This window comes from Syzygium oleosum, unplaced genomic scaffold (assembly GCF_021117445.2).
Source record: "Syzygium oleosum isolate NSW1041296 unplaced genomic scaffold, Sole_v2.1 Sole_v2.10, whole genome shotgun sequence".
In the NCBI taxonomy this organism is placed as follows: domain Eukaryota; kingdom Viridiplantae; phylum Streptophyta; class Magnoliopsida; order Myrtales; family Myrtaceae; genus Syzygium; species Syzygium oleosum.
Window position 1 is genome coordinate 6,395,649 of NW_026607494.1, and position 23,811 is coordinate 6,419,459.

The 23,811-nt window shown below is 39.9% G+C and overlaps 3 protein-coding genes across 8 annotated transcripts; 1 reads left to right on the forward strand and 2 right to left on the reverse strand.

The window, feature by feature from the left end:
- The first annotated feature begins 523 nt into the window (after positions 1 to 523).
- LOC115688833 (uncharacterized) lies at positions 524 to 16,659 on the forward strand. 3 transcript variants are annotated; one of them, XM_056315156.1, is made up of 6 exons: positions 524 to 939; positions 14,377 to 14,522; positions 14,891 to 15,059; positions 15,410 to 15,508; positions 15,992 to 16,074; positions 16,179 to 16,659. In XM_056315156.1, exons 1-6 carry the CDS (start codon positions 556 to 558, stop codon positions 16,303 to 16,305), a joined length of 1,008 nt encoding a protein of 335 aa, XP_056171131.1. In that variant the 5' UTR covers positions 524 to 555; the 3' UTR covers positions 16,306 to 16,659. The 3 variants fall into 3 exon arrangements, with proteins under 3 accessions (XP_056171131.1, XP_056171132.1, XP_030470612.1); XM_030614752.2 differs by lacking the exon at positions 524 to 939 and adding an exon at positions 13,473 to 13,922; XM_056315157.1 differs by lacking the exons at positions 524 to 939; positions 15,410 to 15,508 and adding an exon at positions 13,467 to 13,922.
- On the reverse strand, positions 5,241 to 8,529 carry LOC115688865 (uncharacterized). Its single transcript, XM_056315158.1, has 2 exons — positions 7,736 to 8,529; positions 5,241 to 5,559 (listed from the first exon to the last, which is right to left on the reverse strand). The coding sequence occupies exons 1-2, from the start codon at positions 8,046 to 8,048 to the stop codon at positions 5,456 to 5,458; spliced, it is 417 nt and encodes a 138-aa protein (XP_056171133.1). The 5' UTR covers positions 8,049 to 8,529; the 3' UTR covers positions 5,241 to 5,455.
- Positions 16,506 to 23,811, reverse strand: LOC115688857 (long chain acyl-CoA synthetase 8). 4 transcript variants are annotated; one of them, XR_008817296.1, is made up of 13 exons: positions 22,852 to 23,781; positions 22,055 to 22,662; positions 21,886 to 21,966; positions 21,488 to 21,760; positions 20,885 to 21,016; positions 20,637 to 20,810; positions 20,217 to 20,446; positions 19,334 to 19,451; positions 18,974 to 19,105; positions 18,753 to 18,887; positions 18,445 to 18,651; positions 18,084 to 18,302; positions 16,506 to 16,915 (listed from the first exon to the last, which is right to left on the reverse strand). XR_008817296.1 is itself a non-coding variant. In XM_056315155.1 (12 exons), exons 2-12 carry the CDS (start codon positions 22,559 to 22,561, stop codon positions 18,138 to 18,140), a joined length of 2,154 nt encoding a protein of 717 aa, XP_056171130.1. In that variant the 5' UTR covers positions 22,562 to 22,662; positions 23,663 to 23,811; the 3' UTR covers positions 17,899 to 18,137. The 4 variants fall into 4 exon arrangements, 2 of the variants coding, with proteins under 2 accessions (XP_056171130.1, XP_030470656.1); XR_008817295.1 differs by lacking the exon at positions 16,506 to 16,915 and adding an exon at positions 17,899 to 17,976; XM_056315155.1 differs by lacking the exon at positions 16,506 to 16,915 and having other exon boundaries at positions 17,899 to 18,302; positions 23,663 to 23,811.

Here is a 23,811-nt window from a genome sequence, read left to right on the forward strand (position 1 = left end):
CATGGGTTTTGCCAAACAAGCTTTTCGCATACTTACAATCCCTAAGCACATATGAAATTGTCTTGGAGGATTATGGATAAGAAGTACAAAAGGATGTGCTGTAATTTTACGTAAAAAATCATTCGAGGCATTGATGAAAAACTAGACATTGGAAGCTTATGATCCCATTTGCACACTGAACTCCAAAGTTTATCGGTAGGCAATTAATTTTCCGTCAAATTCATTCGTAAGCTTCTTTACCATTGAGAAAACCACTATCGCTGCCAGCAAATCATCGTCCACACAACATGAAAAGTGGGAGGATGGACTAAAATCCGCATCAAAATCGAATGAGGCAGAACACATGCTAGACTTGTGAGATTCCATTGGTTAAATATTGCTTATTTCTACTGCTAAAACATAAACAAACATGCTAATAATCGTTTAGATTTGATTATTAAAATACAAACTAAAGAGAAGGAAAGTCAAAAAATTGAAAGAAAAGGAATTAAAGTCAGAGGTGCCTCATCAGGCTACGAAACACTCTCCTTCTTCTTCTTCTTCATCGCTTGAAACATGTTACCCAGTGCCAATCTCATCGTCCGCACCAACTCCGCTCGCGTCCCACCTCTCGAGCACTCGCTCCTCCGCGCTCAAATCCCAAAACCCAGAATCCCGTTCCCTTCGCTTCCCTCAAAGGTCTCTCCTTTTGCTTGCGGCATCGTCCGCAGGCATTACGATGGCAACACCTCCATTTCGATGTCCAGTAAGCCCAGAAGCCTTCAAGTTTGTCGCAGCTTCACCAAGAACGAGAAGCCGGATGATGCAGTTCTGAAGGAGGAGAGCCCGTTGCGGAGTGATGGGGAGGGAGGAAGGGACTGGACGACGTCGGTCTTGCTGTTTCTGCTCTGGGGAGGGATTATGTATTATGTCTTCAATCTAGCTTCCAACCAGACTCCAGTAATTACACGTACCAGCCTGATGATTCTGTATATTCATTCCTTGACAAATGAAGTTCAAGAATTTGGCTTTTGGTTACGCTGTTGGACCCAAATGACCAAGAATTCACATGCTTGGACATTAGATGTGCTTGTTGACATGAATGATGATTTTAGATACTTGTGGCACAGCTCTGTCAAGTCTTTGAAGATTATTAATCCACAGGTCTGAATTTTCTGGAGAAAAAAATGAGTGGAGGATTTTTTTGTTGTGCTGCTCAATAGAGTAGTTCTAGTGGACCCAAATGGTGATGATGAATGTTGTGTGGTTAAACAAAAGATATGCTTATGAAATGGATAATGATTTTGCTCTGGCATAGATTACATCGGTTCTGTCAAGTCTTTGAAGTAGTCAGTCCTGATATTCTGATAGATTTGTGATGCTTTTTGCTTCTACATCTACAGTCGAGGGACATGTATTTTCTGCAAAAGCTGTTGAATTTGAAAGGAGATGATGGTTTCAGGACGAATGGAGTGCTTGTGTCCTTGTGGAACATTATGGGTCTGTAGCCTTTGGTTTATAGCATGCTGCTGCTTCCAACAGGCCGAAGTTAACCTTTCGTTCATTTAGCTTGATTTTCGACACTTCCTGCTAAAGATTTGTTCGTTTTAATGTATAACTGAGATATTTGCAATGATATTCAATAATCCTACTTCCTATGAAAATAACCCTGTTCAACATTTAACTCTTGCAAAGCATGTTCCGATCCTTTTTCGGTGGATTCCTTCGTGGTTTTGGGGATACAAGGGAGTTTTCCCATTTCGTGCAATTGTTCCTTCCTTCGCCAAATAACCATATTTACCTGCATGCCGTTCGTACAATGTTATGTCCGGTACAGAAAGCTAACTTCGTTACTGTTGTTTTAACTTATCTGATTGCTTATGGACTTGTAACATGATTATGCATGCAGCTCGAAGGGCAGTGTTCCTGTCTGGCCTTTCACAGTACTGTCTTTCTTTGGCGGCGTCTATGCTCTCATTCCTTACTTTGCACGCTGGAAACCACCTCCACCTCCTGTTGAAGAAGCCGAACTCAGTAGATGGCCTCTGAATTTCCTAGAATCAAAGCTCGCAGCTGGGGTAAGGAATGACATAGCACTCATCGAAATAACATTGCTAACATGGCGCTCATGTGACTTAAGTAAAATAAAAATAATTTATTTTGGCTGAAAAATTATTTAATGAAACATTGACGAAAGGTAAATGTATTACATAGGTACAAGTTTGGATTTTTTATATCACAAAAAAAGTTTAAAGTAAATGTGTCACAGTGAGTATAGTTTGGGGTTTTTGATATCACAAAAAAAATTCAGGATAAATGTGTTATGAGGGGCATAATTTGGGGTTTTTTGTGACTTTTTCTCTAAAATTTTTACATAAATTCCATTGTTTTCGAGAGGTTCGGGCCTAAAAGGGAAACCGCTTGCCTAGGTCCAACCGTCTTGCCTTTCAAGCCAAATCTGGCCCGTTGGACCACTCGCCCATTGATCAAAAGCTTGTTTGTTTTAGCTTAAATAAAAGTGAAAGTTATTTGAAACACTTAAAATAAATATTGAAATTTCCAAAAATTATGTATACAAAAAGTGTCAAGTATTTCGTTAAAATGCACGAGTCGCAAGATTTAAATAAAAAAAAAAGCAAAAAGTAAAAGTCAATCTAGACCTATCCCAAGTGTGGAAAGATCCTACAAATGGGTAACTGATGTCGTCAAATCATTTTTTTTATCAAATGTCAAATCATTTATGTATCACCCAAAAGATTATCTTCTTGAGTAATTATTGGATTCCTCACAGGGAGATAATATTTTGGTACTTCAAAAGCAATTCACAACTAAGAATCTCCATACAAAAAGTATCGAGCCCCCACAAAAATCGACATTGATAATTGAGATTGCTCCTAAGTTTCAAACCTTAGTTGGATGAATCTGTGTATTCTACTACACTGATGCGGTGTGCAACAATGGACTTCTTTCTTTTGGGAGGAGGAGGAGAAGAAGAAAACAGAGAGAACACCGGGTGATTTGCCCCACAGGAGCACATTCTTCTTTTCTTCCTTTTGTTTTCTATTGAAAATTTGATTGCGCGGAAGCTTGGCTTTGATACCACTTACAGTTTTTTTTTTTTTGTTAGTGATGCGCAAGTGTATATTTGTAGGATATGATTTATAGAAGATGGACAAGGGAACAAGGTAGGATAACTTCAAGGGATCTAGGCAATGAAAGATATTTTAATTGATTTATGGAAATGGTATTGCAAATGGCTAATGACACAAACGGTCCATAAATTTTGGCTCAATGTGCAATGTGGTCTTTAAATTTTTAAATTGTTTAATACAATCCTTAAACTTTAGTATGTTCAATATGGTTCCTAGACTTTTGGTACGTGTTCAATGTAATTCTTGAACTATATAAAAATATTCAATGTAGTCCCTGAACTTGAGTTAACGGAAGACTACATTGAACATTTTCATATAGTTCATGATTAAATTGAACATGTATTAAAAGTTCATGAACGACATTAAACAAATTAAAATTTTAGGGACCAAATTGAACAATAGGCTAAAGTTTAGGATTATATTGAATAGATTAAAAGTTTATGGACCACATTGTACACTGGGCCAAAGTTCATAGACTATTTGTGTCATTGTCCCTATTGCAAATGTAGTTGGAGGAGTAATGGTGGAGGAGCTTAGGGATATGGAGTTTATTTTAATGCTCCCCACGCACTTTGGTGGAGGTCTAAACCTCACAACTTACACGAATGATTCTAAAGCTCTGTTTACAGAGCAATTCCACCAGATCTGGAGGCCATTACTGCCATCTCAACATCAATCCCTTTTTCTTCTTTTACAAGGTAGTTGACCTCAACTTTTGACTAAGGCTTACCTTCTTCAACTGGGCCTCTGCTTCTTGCCCACGTTCATGATGTACTTTTGCAGCTGCCATTGCCCCCGCCTTTAGAAGTACAGATAGATTGTCGTCCATATTCTGACTCTTCTTTCTTCGTAATTAAGCCAACTTCTTGGTAAGGATTTTGGTAACTGGACATTTGAGTTCAAGATTTCTTCATTCCCTCCTTTTGCTTTTGCTCTCTGCTTTTGCTTTGGCATTCACTCGGTTAACTTTCTATGTTTTGAAGTGATGGACTTTTATTGACTTCCAATCGTCTAGGTTAGGTTCTCTTCTGTCGTACTTTTGTGTATACTTAGATTCTGTTTATTTTGCAGAAAATGAATGATTTGAAAAATATTTTTCTAAAATTGATCACTTGTATTAACTTACAAAATTAGATGAACGGATAATATTTTCATTGTCTACGAAAATGTCTGGACATGAAATGTTATCGATAATTAAAATATTTTCTATTAACTAGTTATTTCAAGCGATAAAAGTGATCAATTTTAGAAAAATATTTTCCAAATCATTCATCTTTAGCAAAACAAGCGGAGCCTTTATAATTGCCCACGCTTTAGTGAGACTTGGTTGGCTAAGAATAACTCATCATCCTCATTGTTTCTGCTTCAATTTAGGTTCTGCTTTCAACTTTTCATATATCTCACTTTTTCTCGGCTAAGAATAACTTGTCAAAGGCAATTCAATTCAGATTCTACTTCAATTCAGCGGAAATTTACGCATGATATCTCTTGTCACCTGACATAGACAATTGCTAAAAACCAACCCCGGGATCAAAACAATCCATGTTAGTACTTACATAAGAGACCCACAAGAACCAAAATGCCCAGTTCTTACGTATGACTATGAGTTAGAGAATAAGTATCTTCATGTTAGCTATATGCATTTCCTTTGTCAGGCCAAACCAAGCTCTCTGTATAATCAACCACATCAAACAGGTCAGGAAATCCAGTCACACAAACGTCTTTGAACCGCATATCATTCTCCAGATCACAGCCCATCACCTTATGGTCACTCCTGTGAATGAAGATCTCTCCATTTTCGGTTAATCCTAAAAGCCTTTCAATCCATTACTAGACATGACCACGGGCCGGTTTCGGCCCGGAACCGGCTCGGGTCAAACCCGGGACTGGCCCGTTGACCGGGCCCGTGGTTCGGAATCGGAACCGGCCCGGAACTGCCGGTTCCGAGCCCGGTTCCAAAAAAAAAAAACTGCAGCAGGGCACGCAGACCCAAAAAAAAAAACTGTAGTTGGGCCTACTGCCTACAGACGTGCAAAACCTGCTGCTTTTTTTCATGCATGGCCACGAACCGGAACCGGCCAGTTCCGAACCGTGGCCATGTCTATCCATTGCTGCATCTCTACTGTGTAATGTTTTGTCCAAGAATCTGTGACACCGTACTATTTCATCACTCAAATGTGTATTTCACTCCCAACATTTCCTGCTCCCGGGCAATAGGCCAAGGTGGCGAGGGATTCTTTCAAAGCTGCAATGGAAACCTGCGTCTCTTCATGAAGTTTGAACTTGTCAAGGTAGTTTTCCGGCATCAGGAGCTCGTCAAACTTCTAGGAGGCAACTTCGAACAACAATATGGAACTATATGGAGCGTCTTTTGTCACTGATGCGGGCCAATGAACAGCTCTGTTGATGCAAGCTCGAGAGTCATCGCCTACAAAACCTATGGAGGTTAGACCTTAATTAATTGAAGGAGATATACGATATGTACTAAAATAAGCCTTTGAACTTTGTAAATTTGGCAAGCCACTTATAGTGAATGAAATAAATTCATTCACATTGCCTCACTCTTTAAGTAACTAATTAAAACTTGTCATGTCTTATGGCACATCATTTAGTTTACAAATCTTGGAAAAAGACATCCCTAGCATTACTAGTTGGACGAATTTCTGAAGAGTTAGTAACGGTAAAAAATATATTGATAGAAAAAGTTACTGATCACCTAACTTCCAAGTAACTTGTTAATAAATTATCAATTCTTCTATGAAATCATTAACTTCTTTTGACAGTTTACAAATTAGTAATTTTTCTTGTCTTATACTAATTTTTATTTTTCTTTCTTACCGACACCTTAAATTCATCAACTTCTGTAAGAATAAACCAATCTTTATTTAAGTGGCTTATCAACTTTTTCCGATTAAATACCATGTTGAGGTTATCCCACATCGGTAGTGGAATGGTTTGATAATCAGTTTATAAATGTGAGGGAAAACTTCATTCTTTGAGTTAGCTTTTGGGGTGAGAAAGACCCAAGATCACCCAATGCTGCTATCATAGCTCAACTTACCAACAAGTATGAATCCAATAGTCACACGGGTGAGTTACAGGTTGTTGTGGCTCCGATCCAGACTGCCGATGTGTGAAGGGGAGATTATTGAGGTTGTCCCACATTGATTGTGGAAGGGATTTATAAGTGTGAGGGAAAACTGTCTCACCCTTTGAGTTAGCTTTTGGGGTGTGAGAGGCTCAAGACCACCAAATACAATGTTACCTATTCTCAATTTAGTTACTTACCAATTTTTATTATTATTATTTAATTTACCAGCTTTCAGTACCGCGTACCAACATTAATTTGCCTTTCTTACAAACACCTTAAATATATAAAACTCTTATATAGATTGGCCAACCTTTATTTGAGTGATCTACTAGTTTTTTACCAACTAGTTTTGGTTTACTAAATCTCACTTTAGTTGCATACCCATGTTTATTTGTTTTTTCTTAATTTACCAAATTTTCCATTAAGTTACCAACTTTTTTCCAATTAGATTATCGAATAGTTTTGGGTTACCAATTCTCATCTGAGTTAATTATTAATGTTAATTTGTTTTTTTTAATTTATCAACTCTCGTTATTGCGTACCAATGTTTATTTCTCTCTCTTACTAATACCTCAAATTTATCAACTCTTATATGATATTAATGACCTTTATTCGGTGACTCGTCAACTTTATTCCTAATTAAGTAATTTTATGGAAAAATTAGTACATTTAAAAAAAATGAAATAGACATTGGCAACCAACTCAGTAACTCAAAACTAGTTGATAACATAATTAGAGAAAATTGATGAATTTCTTAAATTTAAATTAGCAATTTCATTTAAGAGTTAGGTAATTTTAAGAACAAAAAAAAAAATTTTAAATTCAAGGGTTGCTAAGATATGCACATATAATTTTGTAAACAATAAGAAAATTGACAATTTTTTAAAAAAAATGGACAAGCAATTGTCGGCGAGTAACTAAATAAAAGTTGATAACCCAATACTAGGTGAAAATTTAATTGGAAGAATGTCGGTTAGTTACGCTAAATTAGATTGGTATTCTCTGAGAAAAGTTAACAAATGTAAGGGGTTACTAATCAAGACAAATAAATGTTGGAAACTCAACAAAAAATGTTGGTAAATTAAAAAAAAATAAAGATTGGTAAGTAAGTTAAATGAAAATTAGTAAAACATAACTAGTTGGTCATTTAATTTGAGAAAAGTTGGAAAGGCGCTCTAATTTAGATTGGTAATTGCATTTAAGATTTAGTAAATCCAAAGCGTCGGTAAGTAATGTAAATAAAAGTCGCTGAGTAAGTACAAAAATTACTAATTTGTAAATTATTAAAAAAAATATATCGGTCGTTTCATAAACAAGTTACCTAGAAAGAAGCACCGGCCATTTTTTATATATCAACAATTTATTTGACATTTATTAACACTTATCGAAACATATTAATACAGAAAAAAAAAAAGCATTTCTGAGCGTGAAACAACGGAATTCTACTTATTCCGACAGAAAACTAATAATTCGAACCGAACTAAAATCGAAAGAAACCGAATTCATATGCTACCTGCGAAGCAAGACACGCCGTGCGGTTCCAACATTCTCCACGAATCCCCCTCCACTGTGCAAACCTCGACTTGGACGGCCTCCTTCGAACTCCCCTTCTCCCCCTTTATCGTGCGGCCGTAAGTGATCCTCACAACCCGATAATTGCCGCCCTCGCGATCGCGCCCGAACCCGTGAATCCGATACCTGCTCATACTGGCAATGCGCTCCACCACGTCCCTGTTCCCCAGGTCCCTCAACTTCCTCATGGCCGGGTTCCACAAATACATGCTCTGGATGGTCCGGAGCTCGGACCTCTTGTGGAGCTGCGACATGCAGACCAGCCCATCGACCGAGACAACGATTTCGAAGGAGAACGCGTGCCGGTCGAAGGGGATGGTGAACTTTGCACGGAGGGTGAAGGAGCCGGAGAGAGGGTCGGAGCATAGGACGGAGCAGAAGTCGGCGTCATGGGCGTGAAGGGGCCAGTCGTGCAGGATGCTAGGCAAGTGGAGGAGGTGGAGGTTCTGGTGAGGTTCGGAGCGGAGGAGGCGGAGACAGAGGTGCTTGGTGGCGAACGACCAGTCGAGGATGAGAGAGCTCCACGACTTACAGACACAGCAGAGATCAAGCAGCGAGTCTCAAGAGGATGTTTGTGATGATGTCTTGTGGGAGGCGGCCGAGTGAAGAAGAAGAAGAAGCCATGTTAAGTGTGGTGCGATGATAAGAAGCAAATGGATCGAGATCTTATAGATTTGTAGATTGTCCTGAAAAAAATGGAGCCCAAGTTAGATAACCACTTCATATGTATGTATGCAAAGTAAAGACGTTTAGTTTCAAACGTGAATTTCGACTCTCACGCTATGTAAGGAGACAAGATAAAAATAATAAGTTGAGAGTTAGAGCATGAAGAAAAAAAAAAAAAAGTATTGGCTGGGTCCGCCTCGAGGCCCGGCCGGCACAATAAACAAATAAGAGAGAGAGAGAGTCATAGACACAAAAGCAAAGAAGAAAAGAAGTGGCAGACCGTGGAAAGAAGAGAAAGAGAGTGCATTTAGCTAAGAGAGAGAGAAGAAATCGAGTGTGAGAGAACAGAGAGTGAATAGTGACAGAGAGCGTTCTTACAGAGAAGAACACAGAGCGAGGGAGAAGAGAGCTGATTTCTCAGCTTAATTTTAGAGGCCAAACATTGTCGGATTTGACTCAAATTTCAATATGTTGTTCGTGATAGAGGTGAGCGATTCCAAATTTCTTACAGGTTCTTATCTGGAATCTGGAACCTACCCTCGGATACAAGTTCTTCATTTTTTGGAACCTGAAACCTTTCCGTTAGAACCTGAAACCTAATAGGTCCAGAATCTAACAGCTTATTTTTTTATTTATTTCATTTTTAATTAAACAAAACGAAAATGAACGCAACAATACTAAACAAGCTTGTCATTCACCAAAGAAAATACAAAAGATTAGTTTTCCTGGCATTACTGTTCAAATAAATATAATTAAAATGAGAAGTTATTGTGTTAATCGATACTAGGGGTGAGCGATTTCATGTTCCGTACAGGTTCCAAGTTCCACCTGGTAGTCATGGCCACGGGCCGGTTTCGGCCCAGAACCGGCCCGGTCAAACCCGGGCCCGGCTCGTTGACCGGGCCCGCGGTTCGGAATCGGAACCGGCCCGTGGCCTACGGGCCGGTTCCGGTTCCAGCAATTTTGGAACCGGTTCCGGGCCCAATTCCAAAAAAAAAATTAAAAATTAAAAAAAAAAACTGCAGCACGGCCTGCACGTCTGCAGGCCCTGCTGCGGCCCATTGCCAGGGCAGCCTTTGCAGGCAGCCTTGGAAACGGGCAAAAATAAAAATAAATAAAAATAAATAAATAAATAAAAAGATAACCGGAAGTCCCTCCCTCCCTCCCCCTCTCTCTCTCTCCAAACCACAACGAAGCATCGAAACTCAGGAGCGCGCGAGCGCGAGAGAATCGAAATCGGGCCATCATCAGAGAATCCACGGCAGCTCTACCGGCGATGTGACGATCCGGCGAGCGGGAAAGAGAGCGCGCGAGGGAGGAGCAGCAGCAGAAGAAGAAGAAGAAGAAGATCCGACGCGCCATCCCGCCGCCAGATTCGATGCACCAGTACAATCGGTTCTTGAGCAGTGGACACTCCAGGTCCGGAACCGGCAGGAATCGGAACCGGAACCGGCTCGAAATCGGAACCGGCCCAGAACCGGTTCCGGTTCATACATGACCATGAACCGGAACCGACAGTTCCTGAACCGTGGCCATGTCTACCACCTAGAACCTACTCATGAAAATAGGTTCATTATTTTTTGGAACCAGGAACTTACCCTATCATAGATTTCAGGGTCGGGTCTAGGGTCTACTAAGGTTCCACCTGTATTATTAATTAAACAATCGCAGTGAATGATTACCTTTAATGACCACCACTTGCTACTATAATCTACTGATTATAACTTATATTTAGACACACGAAAAATATGAAACATTAACAAGTCATAAAATAAAGCTTAGACTAGTGATTTCATATTATACAATCCCTATCTAATGCCATGAAACACCACAGGATCACACGAAGACATAGACTAAGAAAAAATGCAAAAAAACTTGTTTAGATTTCAGGTTCCAGGTTCCACGACCTAAAACTTGGAACCTATCCATAGAAACAAGTTTCCCAATTTTTGGAACCTGAAACCTACCCTGCATACCTTAAAACCTAAAACCTATAGGTTCCTATCGATCGGGTTCTCAGGTTTCAGGTTTTACCTTGGAATCATGCTCACTCCTAGTTCGTGAGACCGAGGGTTATGAGTTGATCGGTTCTGTTCGTTGAAAACCTTCTCCATATTGTCTCTTGTTTTCTCCAACCGGGTTAGATCTTCTTGCTCCATTTATGTTGATTCACCTTCGTGGTGACGAGATATTATTGTATTATTGATGTTGAGTCTATCGTGTGTGACCAGAGAAGAAAATTTTGTGTATCCTGTTATTCTTGGTGATTAGTGGAAGTTTGCTGAGCGGTCCGTGATTTTTCCCATATTGGGTTTTTTACGTAAAATCTTGGTGTCGTTGTTATCTTATATCTTTAATATTTCAGCATTATACTTATGTATTGTGAGATTGTATTGTTGGAATATACCGCTGGTTGTTGCTGGGGTTAAGTCGAATTTCAATTGGTTTAGTTTTGGGGAAGAAATTGATCCTGAACAGGTGAAGTTCTTGGTGAATTGTTGCCCAGCTCTCCCGAACATAAAGTTGATTTGGCGTTTCCGAGGTTGTGTTACAAGTGTCTTGTGTGCTATAACTGTATTTTGATATGCTATAAATTTAACAAGAAAGTTTATAAAATTTGGAGATGCTATACAATAATTGGTTGAAAAACTTGATACAAATTTCGTACATTTGTATATAAATTTCTACAGAGTACTGTTTTTTTTTTTTTTTTGCAATTGTGTTTACCTTGAACTTACGTGATCTGAAGCTGCAATGGCACCTTTGAAGTTAGGAGGGCCAGTTTCGTCTTAAACTTATAAAATGTTTTTGGAAATAGCAGCAACCTTGCCTTTCTGTATAATTTGGGCCTAAATGAAGAGGTCAGGAGTGGTAAGGAGGTTCGCTCTTGTGCTTTTAGAAAAAGAACAGGGGCTGATAAAGAAAAGGAGGAGGATAAAAGGGAAACCTTTGGGTTTGGATTCCTTCGAAGTGAAGCAAAGCTATAAAGATGCAGAAATTTTTTTTAACTAACAGAGCTCAAAATTAATTAACAAAAATTGGGGTGGCAATCAAATATTCATATGTGCAAGTTTGCAGCGTTGGTTTGTTGACTTGAATACTACATCTTGATGAGTTGGATGCCAATTCATTTCTAAACTTTTCAATTTTGCCAATTAAATTCTAAACATTTTCACATTTTACCAATTGAGTCCATAGGACCGATTTTAGCCGAAAATCGTTGATATGGACACCAATCGTCCACACGGCACGGGCGACGGTGACGTGGATAATTTTTAATAATATTTTAATATTTTTTCAAATTTTAATATTTTTTATTCTTTTATTTTCTTTTATTTTCTTCCAAATCCTGGCTGGCGAGGTCGCCGGCCGACCCTCGCCTAGGCTAGATGAGGGCATTGCAGCCCTCGCCGGCAACAGGCAAGGGCCTCCGCGCCCTCGTTGGCCATAGGCGAGGGCCCAACCTATTGGCCGACGAGGGCACGAAGGCCCTCACTTGGTGTGGGCAAGGGCTGCAACACCCTCGCCTAAATCTGGGCGAGGGCCCGCGCCCTTGATTGGATCTTGGCGAGGGTTCGGCACCCTCGCCTGTGGCCAATGATGGACGGTTGGCAAGGTCGCTGGCTAGGATTTGGAAAAAAAAAAGGAAAGAAAGAAAAGAAAAGAAATAAAAAATTCAAAAAATATTAAAATATTATACAAAATTGTCTACATCAGTGCCAACCGTCCTACGTGGCATAGCTGGCATCCACGTCAGCAATTTCTAGTCAAAATTGGCCACATTGACTCAATTGGCAAAAGATGAAAAGGTTTAGGACTCAATTAGCAAAATTAAAAGGTTTAAAACTGAATTGGCAAAAGTACAGTAGGTTTAGAACTTTTGGACAATTTTCTCGCCTCTAATGAGGAGTGAGGCATAAAAGGCCCAAGGCATGAACAAATGACATCTAAGGGCCTAAAGGTAAGCCGTCAAATGGATGGATTAGAAAAGGTTTGAGTCTAGTCGAAAATGATATGACCCATATAATCCGTTTTGACCTATTTATATGCAATATAAATTCGATGACTCATACCTAACTCAACCTGCATTACTAAAATATATAGATATTTTATAAGGTTTCAAATAAGATTTTCAACTTGTTTGCGAATTTTTTCTTTATTGCAAATTTTTTGAGTTTCACAATGAATATTTGACATCTCTTAAACTCAATAAGTCCATAAATATTTATAGGTAAAATCATATATTAATTTTACGATTTTATAAAGCTTTCAATTTTGTAAAAAAGATCATAAGTAAAAGATAAAACTAGAAAATAAGTTGCGCACGTGGCTAATCAGTTTCTACCTGAAATAATATTTTGTTCCTAAAATTCCAAGAATACCCAAAAGTCACATCAAAAGCTAATGGCTAATCAGTCTCATTTACCATAGTTGTTGAAGCCGATAGGTTTGCCAATAGTCACTTGTGCATATCATGGGTTTTGCCATCAACAGTTTTTGAATACTTACAACCCCGAAGCACGTATAAATTGTCTCGAAGGATTGAGGACAAGAAGCATAAAAGGAATATGCTATTGCCTATTGTTTTACATAAAAATCATTCGTAATTAGAGAATAGACGTTAATTAAAAACTAATCACAGGAAGCTTCTGAACCTTTCCGACCCATCTCATTTGCACACTAAACTCTAAAGTTTATTTGTAGGCAATTGATGTCCCGTTAAATTAATTTGTAAACTTCCTTAACATTGAAAAAATCGTCGCTATTGCCGTCCGAGACAAGTAAATCATCGTCATCACGATATAAAAGATGGGAGCACTGATTGAAATCCACGTCAAAGGCAGAGCACCTGCTAGACTTGGGAGATTCCATTGGTTAGATATTGCTTTTATTCTATTGCCAAAACATAAACAAACATGCTAATGGTCGTTTAGATTTGATTATCAAGATACAAACAATGTATTCACAAAAACTAAAAAGAAGGAAAAAAAAATTGAAAGAAAAGGAAAGTCACAGGTGCCTCATCAGACTACAAAACACTCTCCTCCTCCTCCTCCTCCTGCTTCATTGCTTGAAACATGTTAGCCGGTACCAGTCTCATCGTCTCCACCAACTCCGCTCGCGTCCCACCTCTCGAGCACTCGCTCCTCCGCGCTCAAATCCCAAAACCCAGAATCCCATTCCCTTCGCTTCCCTCAAAGGTCTCTCCTTTCGCTCGTAGCGTCATCCGCAGGCATTGCAATGGTAGCCCCCCCATTTCTCTGCCCAGTAAGCCCAGAGGCCTTCAAATTTGTCGCAGCTTCACCAAGAACGAGAAGCCGGATGACCCAGGTCTGGAGGAGGAGAGCCCGTTACGGAGTGATGGGGAGGGTGGAAGGGACTGGACGACATCGGTCTTGTTGCTTCTGCTCTGGGTTGCGATTATGTATTACATCTTCAATCTAGCTCCGAACCAGACTCCGGTAATTATACGTAATAGCCTGATGATTCTGTATATTCATGTCTCAACAAATGGAGTTCAAGAATTTGGCTTTTGGTTATGCTATTGGACCCGAATGACCAAGAACTCGCATGCTTGAACATTAAACGTGCTTGTTGATATGGATGATGATTTAAGATACTTATGGCACAGCTCTGTCAAGTCTTTGAAGATTATCAATCCACAGGTTTGAATTTTCTGGAAAAAAAATAAGGAGTGGAGTATTTTTTTATTTTTTTTTATGCTGTTCAATAGATGAGTAGTTCTAGTGGACCCAAATGGTGATGATGAACGTTGTGTGGTTACACAAAAGATGTGCTTATGAAATGGATAATGATTTTGGTCTGGCATAGATACATCGGTTCTGTCGAGTCATTGAAGTAATCAGTCCTGATATTCTGATAGATTCGTGATGCTTTTTGCTTCTAAATCTACAGTCGAGGGACATGTATTTTCTGCAAAAGCTGTTGAATTTGAAAGGAGATGATGGTTTCAGGATGAATGGAGTGCTTGTGTCCTTGTGGAACATTATGGGTCTGTGGCCTTTGGTTTATAGCATGCTGCTGCTTCCAACAGGCCGAAGGTAACCTTTGATTCATTAAGCTTGATTTTCGACACTTCCTGCTTGAGATTTCTTCGTTTTATTGTGTACCTGAGATATTTGCAATGATATTCAATAATCTTGCTTCCTATGAAAATCACCCTGTTCAACATTTATCTCTTGAAAAGCATGTTCCGATCCTTTTTCGGTGGATTCCTTTATGGTTTTGGGGATACAAGGGAGTTTTCCCATTTCGTACAATTGTTACTTCCTTTGCCAAATAACCATATTGACCGGCATGTCATGCGTACAATTTTGTGTCCGCTTTATAAAAACAGAAAGCTAAGTTCAAAACTTTTGTTTTTATGAATCTGATTGCTTATGGACTCGTAACTTGATTATGCACGCAGCTCAAAGGGCAGTGTCCCTGTCTGGCCTTTCACAGTACTTTCTTTCTTTGGCGGCATCTATGCTCTCATTCCTTACTTTGTACTCTGGAAACCACCTCCACCTCCCGTTGAAGAAGCTGAGCTCAGTAGATGGCCTCTGAATTTCCTAGAATCAAAGCTCACTGCTGGGGTAAGAAATGACATAGCCCTCATTGAAAGATCAGCACATATAAGAAAACGCGATAAAGCAATTTCCATATTGATCACATTCTTTGAAAATTCTGGACATGGTTTGAGGGTTAACATGAGGCAATCAAAGAGCCAGCTTTCTCAGTAGTGTGAAAGAGAAAAGTGAATCCATTGTTCGGTCCCCTAGAAAGTTGCTACCATTTCTTTGAACGTCATTGCGATTCTGGACGTGTAGAATGTCCTTGTATCCCTGTTTTGCGTAGAAGCTTTTATTAAGTGGGAACGCCATTATTTCCAGTTGATTATCATCTAATTTTGCATAAGAAGACAACTAACTGAAATACATGTCAGATAGTATTTCTTGCTGGACTAGGATTGATCACTTATGCGGCTTTTGCGGGTGGAGATGACTGGAGGGAGTTCTTCCAGTACTTCAGAGAGAGCAAATTCGTGAGTCGATCCTCATCTCCCCAGCATGCATTAACATTAACTGCTCGAAAGAAATGTAATGTTGCCTTCTGTCCTATGAGGTTGAGGAATGTGAAATTGATCCACACTTCTCTGTTATATGCATATATCGAGGTGATCTAATGCTCAAGACAAATATTATTTGATGGTCAATGAGTAGGAAAAACTGAGTTTAGAGGCACATCTTAAGTATGACACTGTTATTTTCTTCTTGAATTCACGCCATTGATGCTTCCATAAAAAGTTTAACACCATCAAATTTGCATTATCAACTATGACGTTTCAAGTAACCTAAACTGAAAGCTAAACTTAATGTGCATGTGATTATCAGCAAAAAATACTTGGTCCTTCATTCTGTTTATTCTGACTAGATGCTTAAGTTCAAAGCATTCTAGGAAACTCTCAGGTTTGCTCTGCTTGGAGTAATGGTGGAAAGCTGATTAGGTAATGGAATCTTGTTTGCAGATCCATGTCACATCCCTTGATTTCACTCTACTGTCTGCATTTGCTCCTTTCTGGGTTTACAATGACATGATCTCTCGGAAATGGTAAGGCATTTCAAGTACGACCCGTGGCTGTAGTTCAGTATTAAATAGATTCTGGGAGTTTGATGCTGGGGGTTTCAAATGATTAGAGAGTTGTTGGATTGCAGGTATGAGAAAGGTTCCTGGCTTCTCCCTCTTTCCGCGGTGCCTTTTCTTGGCCCTGCTTTGTATCTCATACTACGGCCTGCAGTGAAAACTGTTGCGCTTCTTTCAAGTACATCCGAGCAAAAATAGTTTTTCGACTGCCTCATCATCATGCAGTATTTTCCCTGAGAAAGACGTGTATGGAGCCAACTGTCTTCGATTTGGGAGGAAAAATTCATCGACGAAATGAAGCTTTTGAGATATCTGGAGATAAGGGTGGATTTGGATGCTCAGATTATTCCATAGAGAGATGATGGGAGAATAGACGAGTCTTAAAAGATAAGGATATCAGGAAAGCAATAGCTTGTGTAATGCAAAGGTCCAAAGGTGGAAAAATTCAGGTCTCTCTCCCTGTGGTCTTTTATTCTTTTTGGATTTGTTTCCATTATAAGGTGCTGATTGATGAGATACATGATCCATAATCATTGCAACGTTTGATGCAAACCGAGATGGCTCTAGAAAAGCAGTTGTAAAAGACATCTCTGATACTTAGTAAACCAGCTTTCGACAATCTAGGATCGGCGCAGATGGCTGGCGACGTCGGGGGATTTCCATTTTAAGAATCGGAGGTCTTCCGATCAAATGTCACTATCTGCGAGCAAACTGATATAAGTAAATGGTTTGGACTTAATTGGTTTATGGGGGGACTTGCATGATGTTCGGTGGTTCTCCACATGGTTGGATCTTCAAGCCCATGTCCCTAGATTATCAAAAAAAAAAAAAAAAGAACAACTTGTCCCTAGGTTATCAAAAAAGAACAACTTTGGTTAGATGGTTATAAAGAATCACTTGTTCATTACCCGTGAGATCGTGAATGGAATTTGCTCGAGCTACCGCGATGACGAAACAAAATTGCTTAGTCATGTTCAAGAACCTGAGAAGTGCTGAATTCGCTCAAGGAACTCGGGCTGGATCCTCAGAACCACAAAATTGATCCTCTTTCATTTTTTAACATGGAGGTGGCAAGTTGGGCCGAGCACAGTTTCATTACCTCTTTCGAACAAAAGATCTAGACAAACAAGCGACTCGCCCGACATCCAGTACCCAGATAATAAGCCATTATTAGCCGAATCAACTGATTACGAACTCTGAAATTTTATTACATTATTATTTACTTTTTGTTTAACAAAAATACATCGACGCCTCCAATCATTATGGAAAACTTCGATTCAGGCACTTTATTTATCAACCGAAGATAAAAAAGACAAACGAGATTAGCCGAAGTTTGTTACATTTCATCATCACGATTCGAGTGATTATCACTGCTTGCTTGCATGCGAATCGTTCATTGCGTGTTAACATACGCATGATCATGAAACAGGAAAGATAAAGAATGAGTCCATGGAGAGGCATCAAAAGAGGGTTCATTCAAGATCAAATTATGTCTAAATTTATATGGTAGCTCTGTCAATCCGAGTCAATTGACTATCTCTTTAGATTTCACAATGGCCTAGACTTCCAGGTATCATTAAGCTAGTAGACCTATCAAGGTAGATTGTATGAAAGAACTGGAGTTGCCGAAAGATATTAGACATCTCTACTTCATTGCAAGTTCAACACGATCGTCGATCGCGTCGCATCTCCCTTCTTCGAAAAGAAAGGGATCAAAGTTCGGAACTTGGACTTGAAAAAAAAGGGGGGGAAGGAAAAAGAACGTCCATTTATTTTGCTTTACTGACCAAGTAACCGAAATTTGATCACCGAGTAACCATATGAAGTTCCTTATCTTTTTACCATGAGATGCCGCATGAAATGTTCCGTCTAACATCAGTTAATACATGTGACCCTACTAGCTAGCACCTGATAGTAGAGAAACCGTTGCTCAGGAAAATAGCATTTCATGGAATTAGGAGCTAAATTATACAGACCTCTATGGCTGGAACGATATGGCAAGCAAGTAAGCATCAAAGCCTACGCACATTTCACTCGTGCAGCTTTTGGAGCTCGTCTTTGAACCTGGCCTTTAGCTGTTCTCTCTTTATTTTGAGCGCAGCAGTGACTAATCCCGATTCTGGTGTCCATGGTTCTGGCAGCAATTTGATTTTTGCCGGATTTTCAAACTTGTCCAGTTTTGCTGCCTTGGCTACCTGCAAGTGTGAAATCGATTGTTCAGCCCCCATGAAAACGAGGAAATTCTCTCTCAAACATTAAGTAAAAAATAAAAATAATTATTACCGCTTTTGGGTTAAAAGGTGATAATGCATCAGGAGAAAATGCCAAAAAACTAACCTCAGAAAATGATCTCTTAATCTCGGCCACTGCCTCAGTTTTGTCGCACAGCTCGACATAATCACTGTAATTAACACCAGCTTCATTGGCCCATTTCTCCAGCACCTGCCGTGCAGGAACAACTAAAGCTACACAATAGTTGTGGAATGGATCTGCATATACCATGATGTTATCTACATACTTGCTTGAGATCAATGCAGCTTCGACCTGCACCAAGTAAATCGACAACCTTAATGCCAACAGAGAAAATCATGGTCAAGCCTGAAAAAAGCTATGCTATACAAGAAAAAACTAATCATGCTCCACACCTTTCCAAGAGATATATACTCCCCATGCTGAAGTTTAACAATATCTTTCTTCCGGTCAATAATTTCAAGGCAGCCATCAGGATGAAACTGTCCGATATCGCCGGTATAGAACCAACGCATGCCCGTCTCGTCAACCTGAAACATGTGATGGGCCATATGAGACCACAGTTGACCTTATCAGATCTCACCGTAGGTTCAGAATGCCGGTGATGAATAAGTACCCGATACACCTCCTTAGTTTTTTCCTCATTGTTAAAGTAACCGGCAGTGATGCTGGTCCCACCAACTACAACTTCTCCTCGAGGCATTGGTTTGTCTGATATTCTATACGCACCTTCTTCCCAAGAAACAAGCTGCGATGCAGATCAAAGTGTAAGATCCCAATGAAATGAGAAAGCACATGTGGGTACCAAGTAACTATAGAGTACATGAACTTAATGGTCACAAATCACGGAGGGTAGTAGGCCAAAAAACGGGGTCACCAGTTGGAGCTTCTCTAATTGCAAACAACGTTATTTTAGCCTTTTCGACTTTTGCCAAAGACTACCATGCTCCTAAAACGGGAGTTCATTAATGAGTACCTTGATATAGCCACACGGCAGCGGTGGGCCAACACGGCCCACACTGTCGTCATCAAACTCAGTAAATGCAGCCCCAGCACAGGTTTCTGTCAAGCCATAACCTTGACCAATAGGAGCCCTGACATCAAGAGAAAACCTTAAGGATTTATAATAAATACCAAAATAAGTAATGAAAAGCATAAGATCATCCAACTATCCGACAAAGTTGAAACAAAACAAAATAATCTAAGATGACCTCAAGATGTAGCGCCATAAACTTGCTATGGCACATGAGTGAGTTAAATTTCTCTAGGATTGAACTCGTCGGAGTTGGAAGGAAAAAGGTAGCGTCCTTTTCTTGTCTGCTGGATAATAATGATTCCCGAATATTCATTATGCTATAGTTTAGGAAAAAACGATCATTGAACATTCATGCAGTGACATTACCGAATGTAAGTACTGTAATGATCTGCCAATACATCCTGAGAAAGATTTTCATGTTACATTGACTTGGGGGCAGGAATTCTTCCACCTATTTTATCATGTATTTCGCTTCTCCCAACAAATTTATGATTGAAATGAAGAGAAATCTTGATATTGCAATGTAATAATTGGATGAAGACATGCATGAGAAGAATGGCATGCAACAAAACAATAGATTACAGATAAATCGTCATGTAACCGCTTAACCTGAGCAAAGTAACATAAGAATAGAGACCTTACAACATGGTAGGACCAACAAATACATACAGCAAAGCAATTAGCATCTATATTGTGCTTAAAAATTAGCATTTATGAGATACGTGCCCCTCCCCCCATCTCCATATATCCAAATTTCTAGCAAGATTAACGGCAACTGCATGAAAAATGAATATAAACATGTCTCAAAACGAGAGAACCATACCCCATGCAGATGTTGATAAACCGCTGGGTATCACTGGATAAAGGAGCTCCACCACAAAGCATAAATCGGATATGACCCCCTAGTACTGTGCGAATCTTCTTAAAAACTATGAGATCCCACAACATGCTTTCCAGTCCCCGAGCTCCAAACCAGCTTCCTTCTATAGCAGCCAGTCGACGCTTATATCCAATGTCGAATAGACTTTTGACTAAACCACCTTTCTCTTCAACCTGGTTTGGCGATAATTGTGAGTAAAATAGATAAATTGATGCATTCTTTTTAATCCATTTGTTCATTTGAGCAATAATAAAAGATTGCAATAGAATCGACAGCTCCCTATAGCCTCCAAGCGCAACAATTGTGAACCTGTAAGCTCAACTATTGACAAAAACATAAGACAAGGGTAGCACATTTCAACACCTTTTTCAGAACTCCATCTCGAACACGATCCAGGATGGCAGGAACTGCAGTCATGACAGTCGGCTTCAATGCAGAAGCATCTCCCTTTGTACCCTTCTTAATTTTGCTAGATGTGTCTGTTATGGTCAGTGTTGACCCATAACCGATGGCACAACCTGCAACCAACATCACAGACTAGAGAACCATAGTTATCAGAATATGATATTTGAGGCTTAACAGAGACAAGTAGACTGCAGATACTCGGATACCTCAGCTGCCAATTCAAAAACATGGGCTAGGGGCAAGTACGCCAGGTAAACATCATCCCTACCCAATTTTGGGACCACAGTTGTAACTGCTGCAGCAGTAGCCACGATGTTGCCATGAGTAATCATGACACCCTGTTTCATAAAGCTAAAAGAAATTAGGGCTCATACTTGGGCACAAATGTTATGGACACCACACAAATGGAATGAGAGATCAAGGAACAGCTCTCTCGCACATTAGTTCTGAAATCTGTTTCAAGAAATGTGCTTTACATTAGGCATCATGCTGTGCAAGATACAATGCTTTGGAAGATTGGCTCTACCCAGCCTAGTAAAGAAAAAGAGTCCACTTACCTACACCACCAAGTGCAAGCAATTCTATATTTGGGTCACCCATACATTCCTTACAAAACTATCTGCAAACTTTCCAATATAAAGACATTCCAGAGGATTTGCGGATGATTGGACTATTATTTAGTTACATTGTCATTGGCTATGACCAACAGGTTATGCAAATGTATATGATGACAATCATCACATGTTCAAAGTATTGGGACATTATGCATAACAAAATCACAAATTTAATAACAGAAAGCAGGAACAAACCTTAGGCAGACCAGTACTTCCGCTCGTGTACATTATGACAGCAACCCCATTTTTAGATGGTAGGCTAGGAGGGGAAGGCATTTCTTTGCCAAGTTTCTCAATCTCAGAAAATGATTTCACAATCCAATTGCTAATGCTTCCAGATAATTTAGAATCATTCTCTGGTTCACCATCATCAAAATAAATGACATTCTGAATTGTCGTTAATTTTGAACTTATTGCAGCCAACTTCTTCAACTGTTTGAAATCGCAGACCAGGGTTGAAACTTGGGTCTGTCAAAGGCAGAGATCTTAGAATAATGAAAATGTTGCATAGATATGCCTATAAACAGTCACTATACTGAATTCATGACGAGCTAAATTTCTATAATCGCCTCGCCTTAGTAATAGTTACATACCTCATTGAGGGAATGAACTAGCGCATCCTCACCTAGAGAAGCATAGATGGTGACAACAGTAATATCCTGCCGAAAGAACCCCTGGAAATGAAAGTTATTTTGCAATTGTTATCTTCATATACAACAAACCCGTACTGAGAAATTGACGGAGGTAAGTACAAAATCATGCCTGAAAGGCAATGAACCATTCTGCTCGAGTATCTGCAAATATGGCTGCACGGCTATCCACATTATGACCCAAACTAACAAGTCCAGATGCAAAGTTGCAAGCACGGTCAAAAGCCTCTCGATAAGTGATCCATTCATAATCTCCCAAGTGTAATTTTTCGAAATTCCTACCATCACCAGCTGTGACAATCTCCTTGCTAATAAGTTTCCTTGTCCCAAGACATCTCTGTCGTGAATGTTTCTTACAAGATTGCTCAAACAGAGCTGCCATGGTTGTTGCACCCTTCCAAGGAACTTCAACCAATTCAGGCGATCTACTATTGCGTATGGCATAACCAGCCTCACCACCCACCACTACAGGTACTCCTCTTTGTTTCACTTTTTTCTTTCCCAAGAGCATAGTGGAGAGAAGAATAGGTATAGCTATGGCAACAAGAAGAGCACCCAAAGCACCACGTGGTCCATAGCTTTTCCAAACTGACAAGTAATCAGCATCTAGTTTTTCCATCACTGGTGAGGACAATGAACGTTCTTCTGGGTCTCCCAATTTAAAGCACTTGAAATTACTGATTCACTTATTTCATTTCCTCAAATCGAGAGCAAAGTTACCTGTTAAGAACTACCGTCAAAAACTCGGATATTGTACACCAACAGAAAGTAAAATCGAGTCCTAGAGGGCCCGAACTCGATACTCAATGAATGCATCTGCATGCACAATTAAATGAAAAAATAAATAAAGATATAAACAGTGCCAAGTGAGCAACCACCAGGCATTGCGTTTAACAAAGCAACACATACCAATAAATGCACACATGCTGATTGGTGGAGCTACGCAACAAACTGTATATCCAGATATTGCACTTAAAATTAAACTGACACATCCAAAAATGCATATATCTGCATAGAATCTCATAACAATCATAAAGCAAAAAGGAAGTACCCAAGTAGAAGCTAGGAGATAGTACACAAACTCGTGCTTTCTAAAAACATGTCCAATTGGGGGATTCCAGTAAAATTAGAAGCAAGAAATCACCAGCCCCAACTCCACTTAAACTGGAAAAGGAATCTAGCGAGAAGCCGAAGAAAATATAGGAAAAAAAAGAGGTTTGTAACTCTTCCATTTGTGCAACAACAATTATAGCCACAAGCATAGCGAGCCGAACAACCTAGAGCGCAGTTTCTACTTGCTTGGACAAGAGACTGACAACAGTGCGGTTCGATCATTCACTCCGACACCTACAATCACCAAGAACTCAGACTTTATCCAACCATCCGAGCAACTCTGCTCAAACAAGAGACGGAGATCGAGCAAACCACGAAGTAAAAGGCCGCGACCGGAGAAGCCAAGAACAGCTTGCTGGTCACTCCGAAGAGGCAAAAGCAAACACCTCTCTCTTCCACAGTCACCTCTCCAGCTACGAAAGCTGGTTTCGAGGCGCCCCACACTTAAGCTCAATCCTATTTCCGACAATCGCTCTCGGAACTTACTAAACTCTGCTCGAGATCAGAGTCCCGCGATCGACCTGCGTCGACTCGGACGCCACACAAACAACAACAACAACAAAACCGACCGACGCAGAACAGCTGCTGGAGAGCTCACTCAACTCACCGACAACGCAAGCACGACCGGCGATCTCAAACGATCGCGAATCTCAACCGCAAACCACAGGCCAGAGACGAAAACGAAAAAGCGTAGAGAGCTCTCCACCGTTACCCCGGGACATTCGACCGCCGTTAAGACGGCGATCGCGGCAGCAA

Coding starts and splice junctions, on each gene's coding strand:
- LOC115688833 (XM_056315156.1), top strand. CDS start 556: ATGTTACCCAGTGCCAATCTCATCGTCCGCACCAACTCCGCTCGCGTC. Junction 940..14,376: donor TAGCTTCCAACCAGACTCCA/GTAATTACACGT, acceptor CTAAATCTACAG/TCGAGGGACATGTATTTTCT. Junction 16,075..16,178: donor GACATGATCTCTCGGAAATG/GTAAGGCATTTC, acceptor GTTGGATTGCAG/GTATGAGAAAGGTTCCTGGC.
- LOC115688865 (XM_056315158.1), bottom strand. CDS start 8,048: ATGTCGCAGCTCCACAAGAGGTCCGAGCTCCGGACCATCCAGAGCATG. Junction 5,560..7,735: donor CGGCGTGTCTTGCTTCGCAG/GTAGCATATGAA, acceptor TAGGTTTTGTAG/GCGATGACTCTCGAGCTTGC.
- LOC115688857 (XM_056315155.1), bottom strand. CDS start 22,561: ATGGAAAAACTAGATGCTGATTACTTGTCAGTTTGGAAAAGCTATGGA. Junction 19,452..20,216: donor TTTATCAACATCTGCATGGG/GTATGGTTCTCT, acceptor TCTTGATGTCAG/GGCTCCTATTGGTCAAGGTT. Junction 18,888..18,973: donor AAACTAAGGAGGTGTATCGG/GTACTTATTCAT, acceptor CACATGTTTCAG/GTTGACGAGACGGGCATGCG.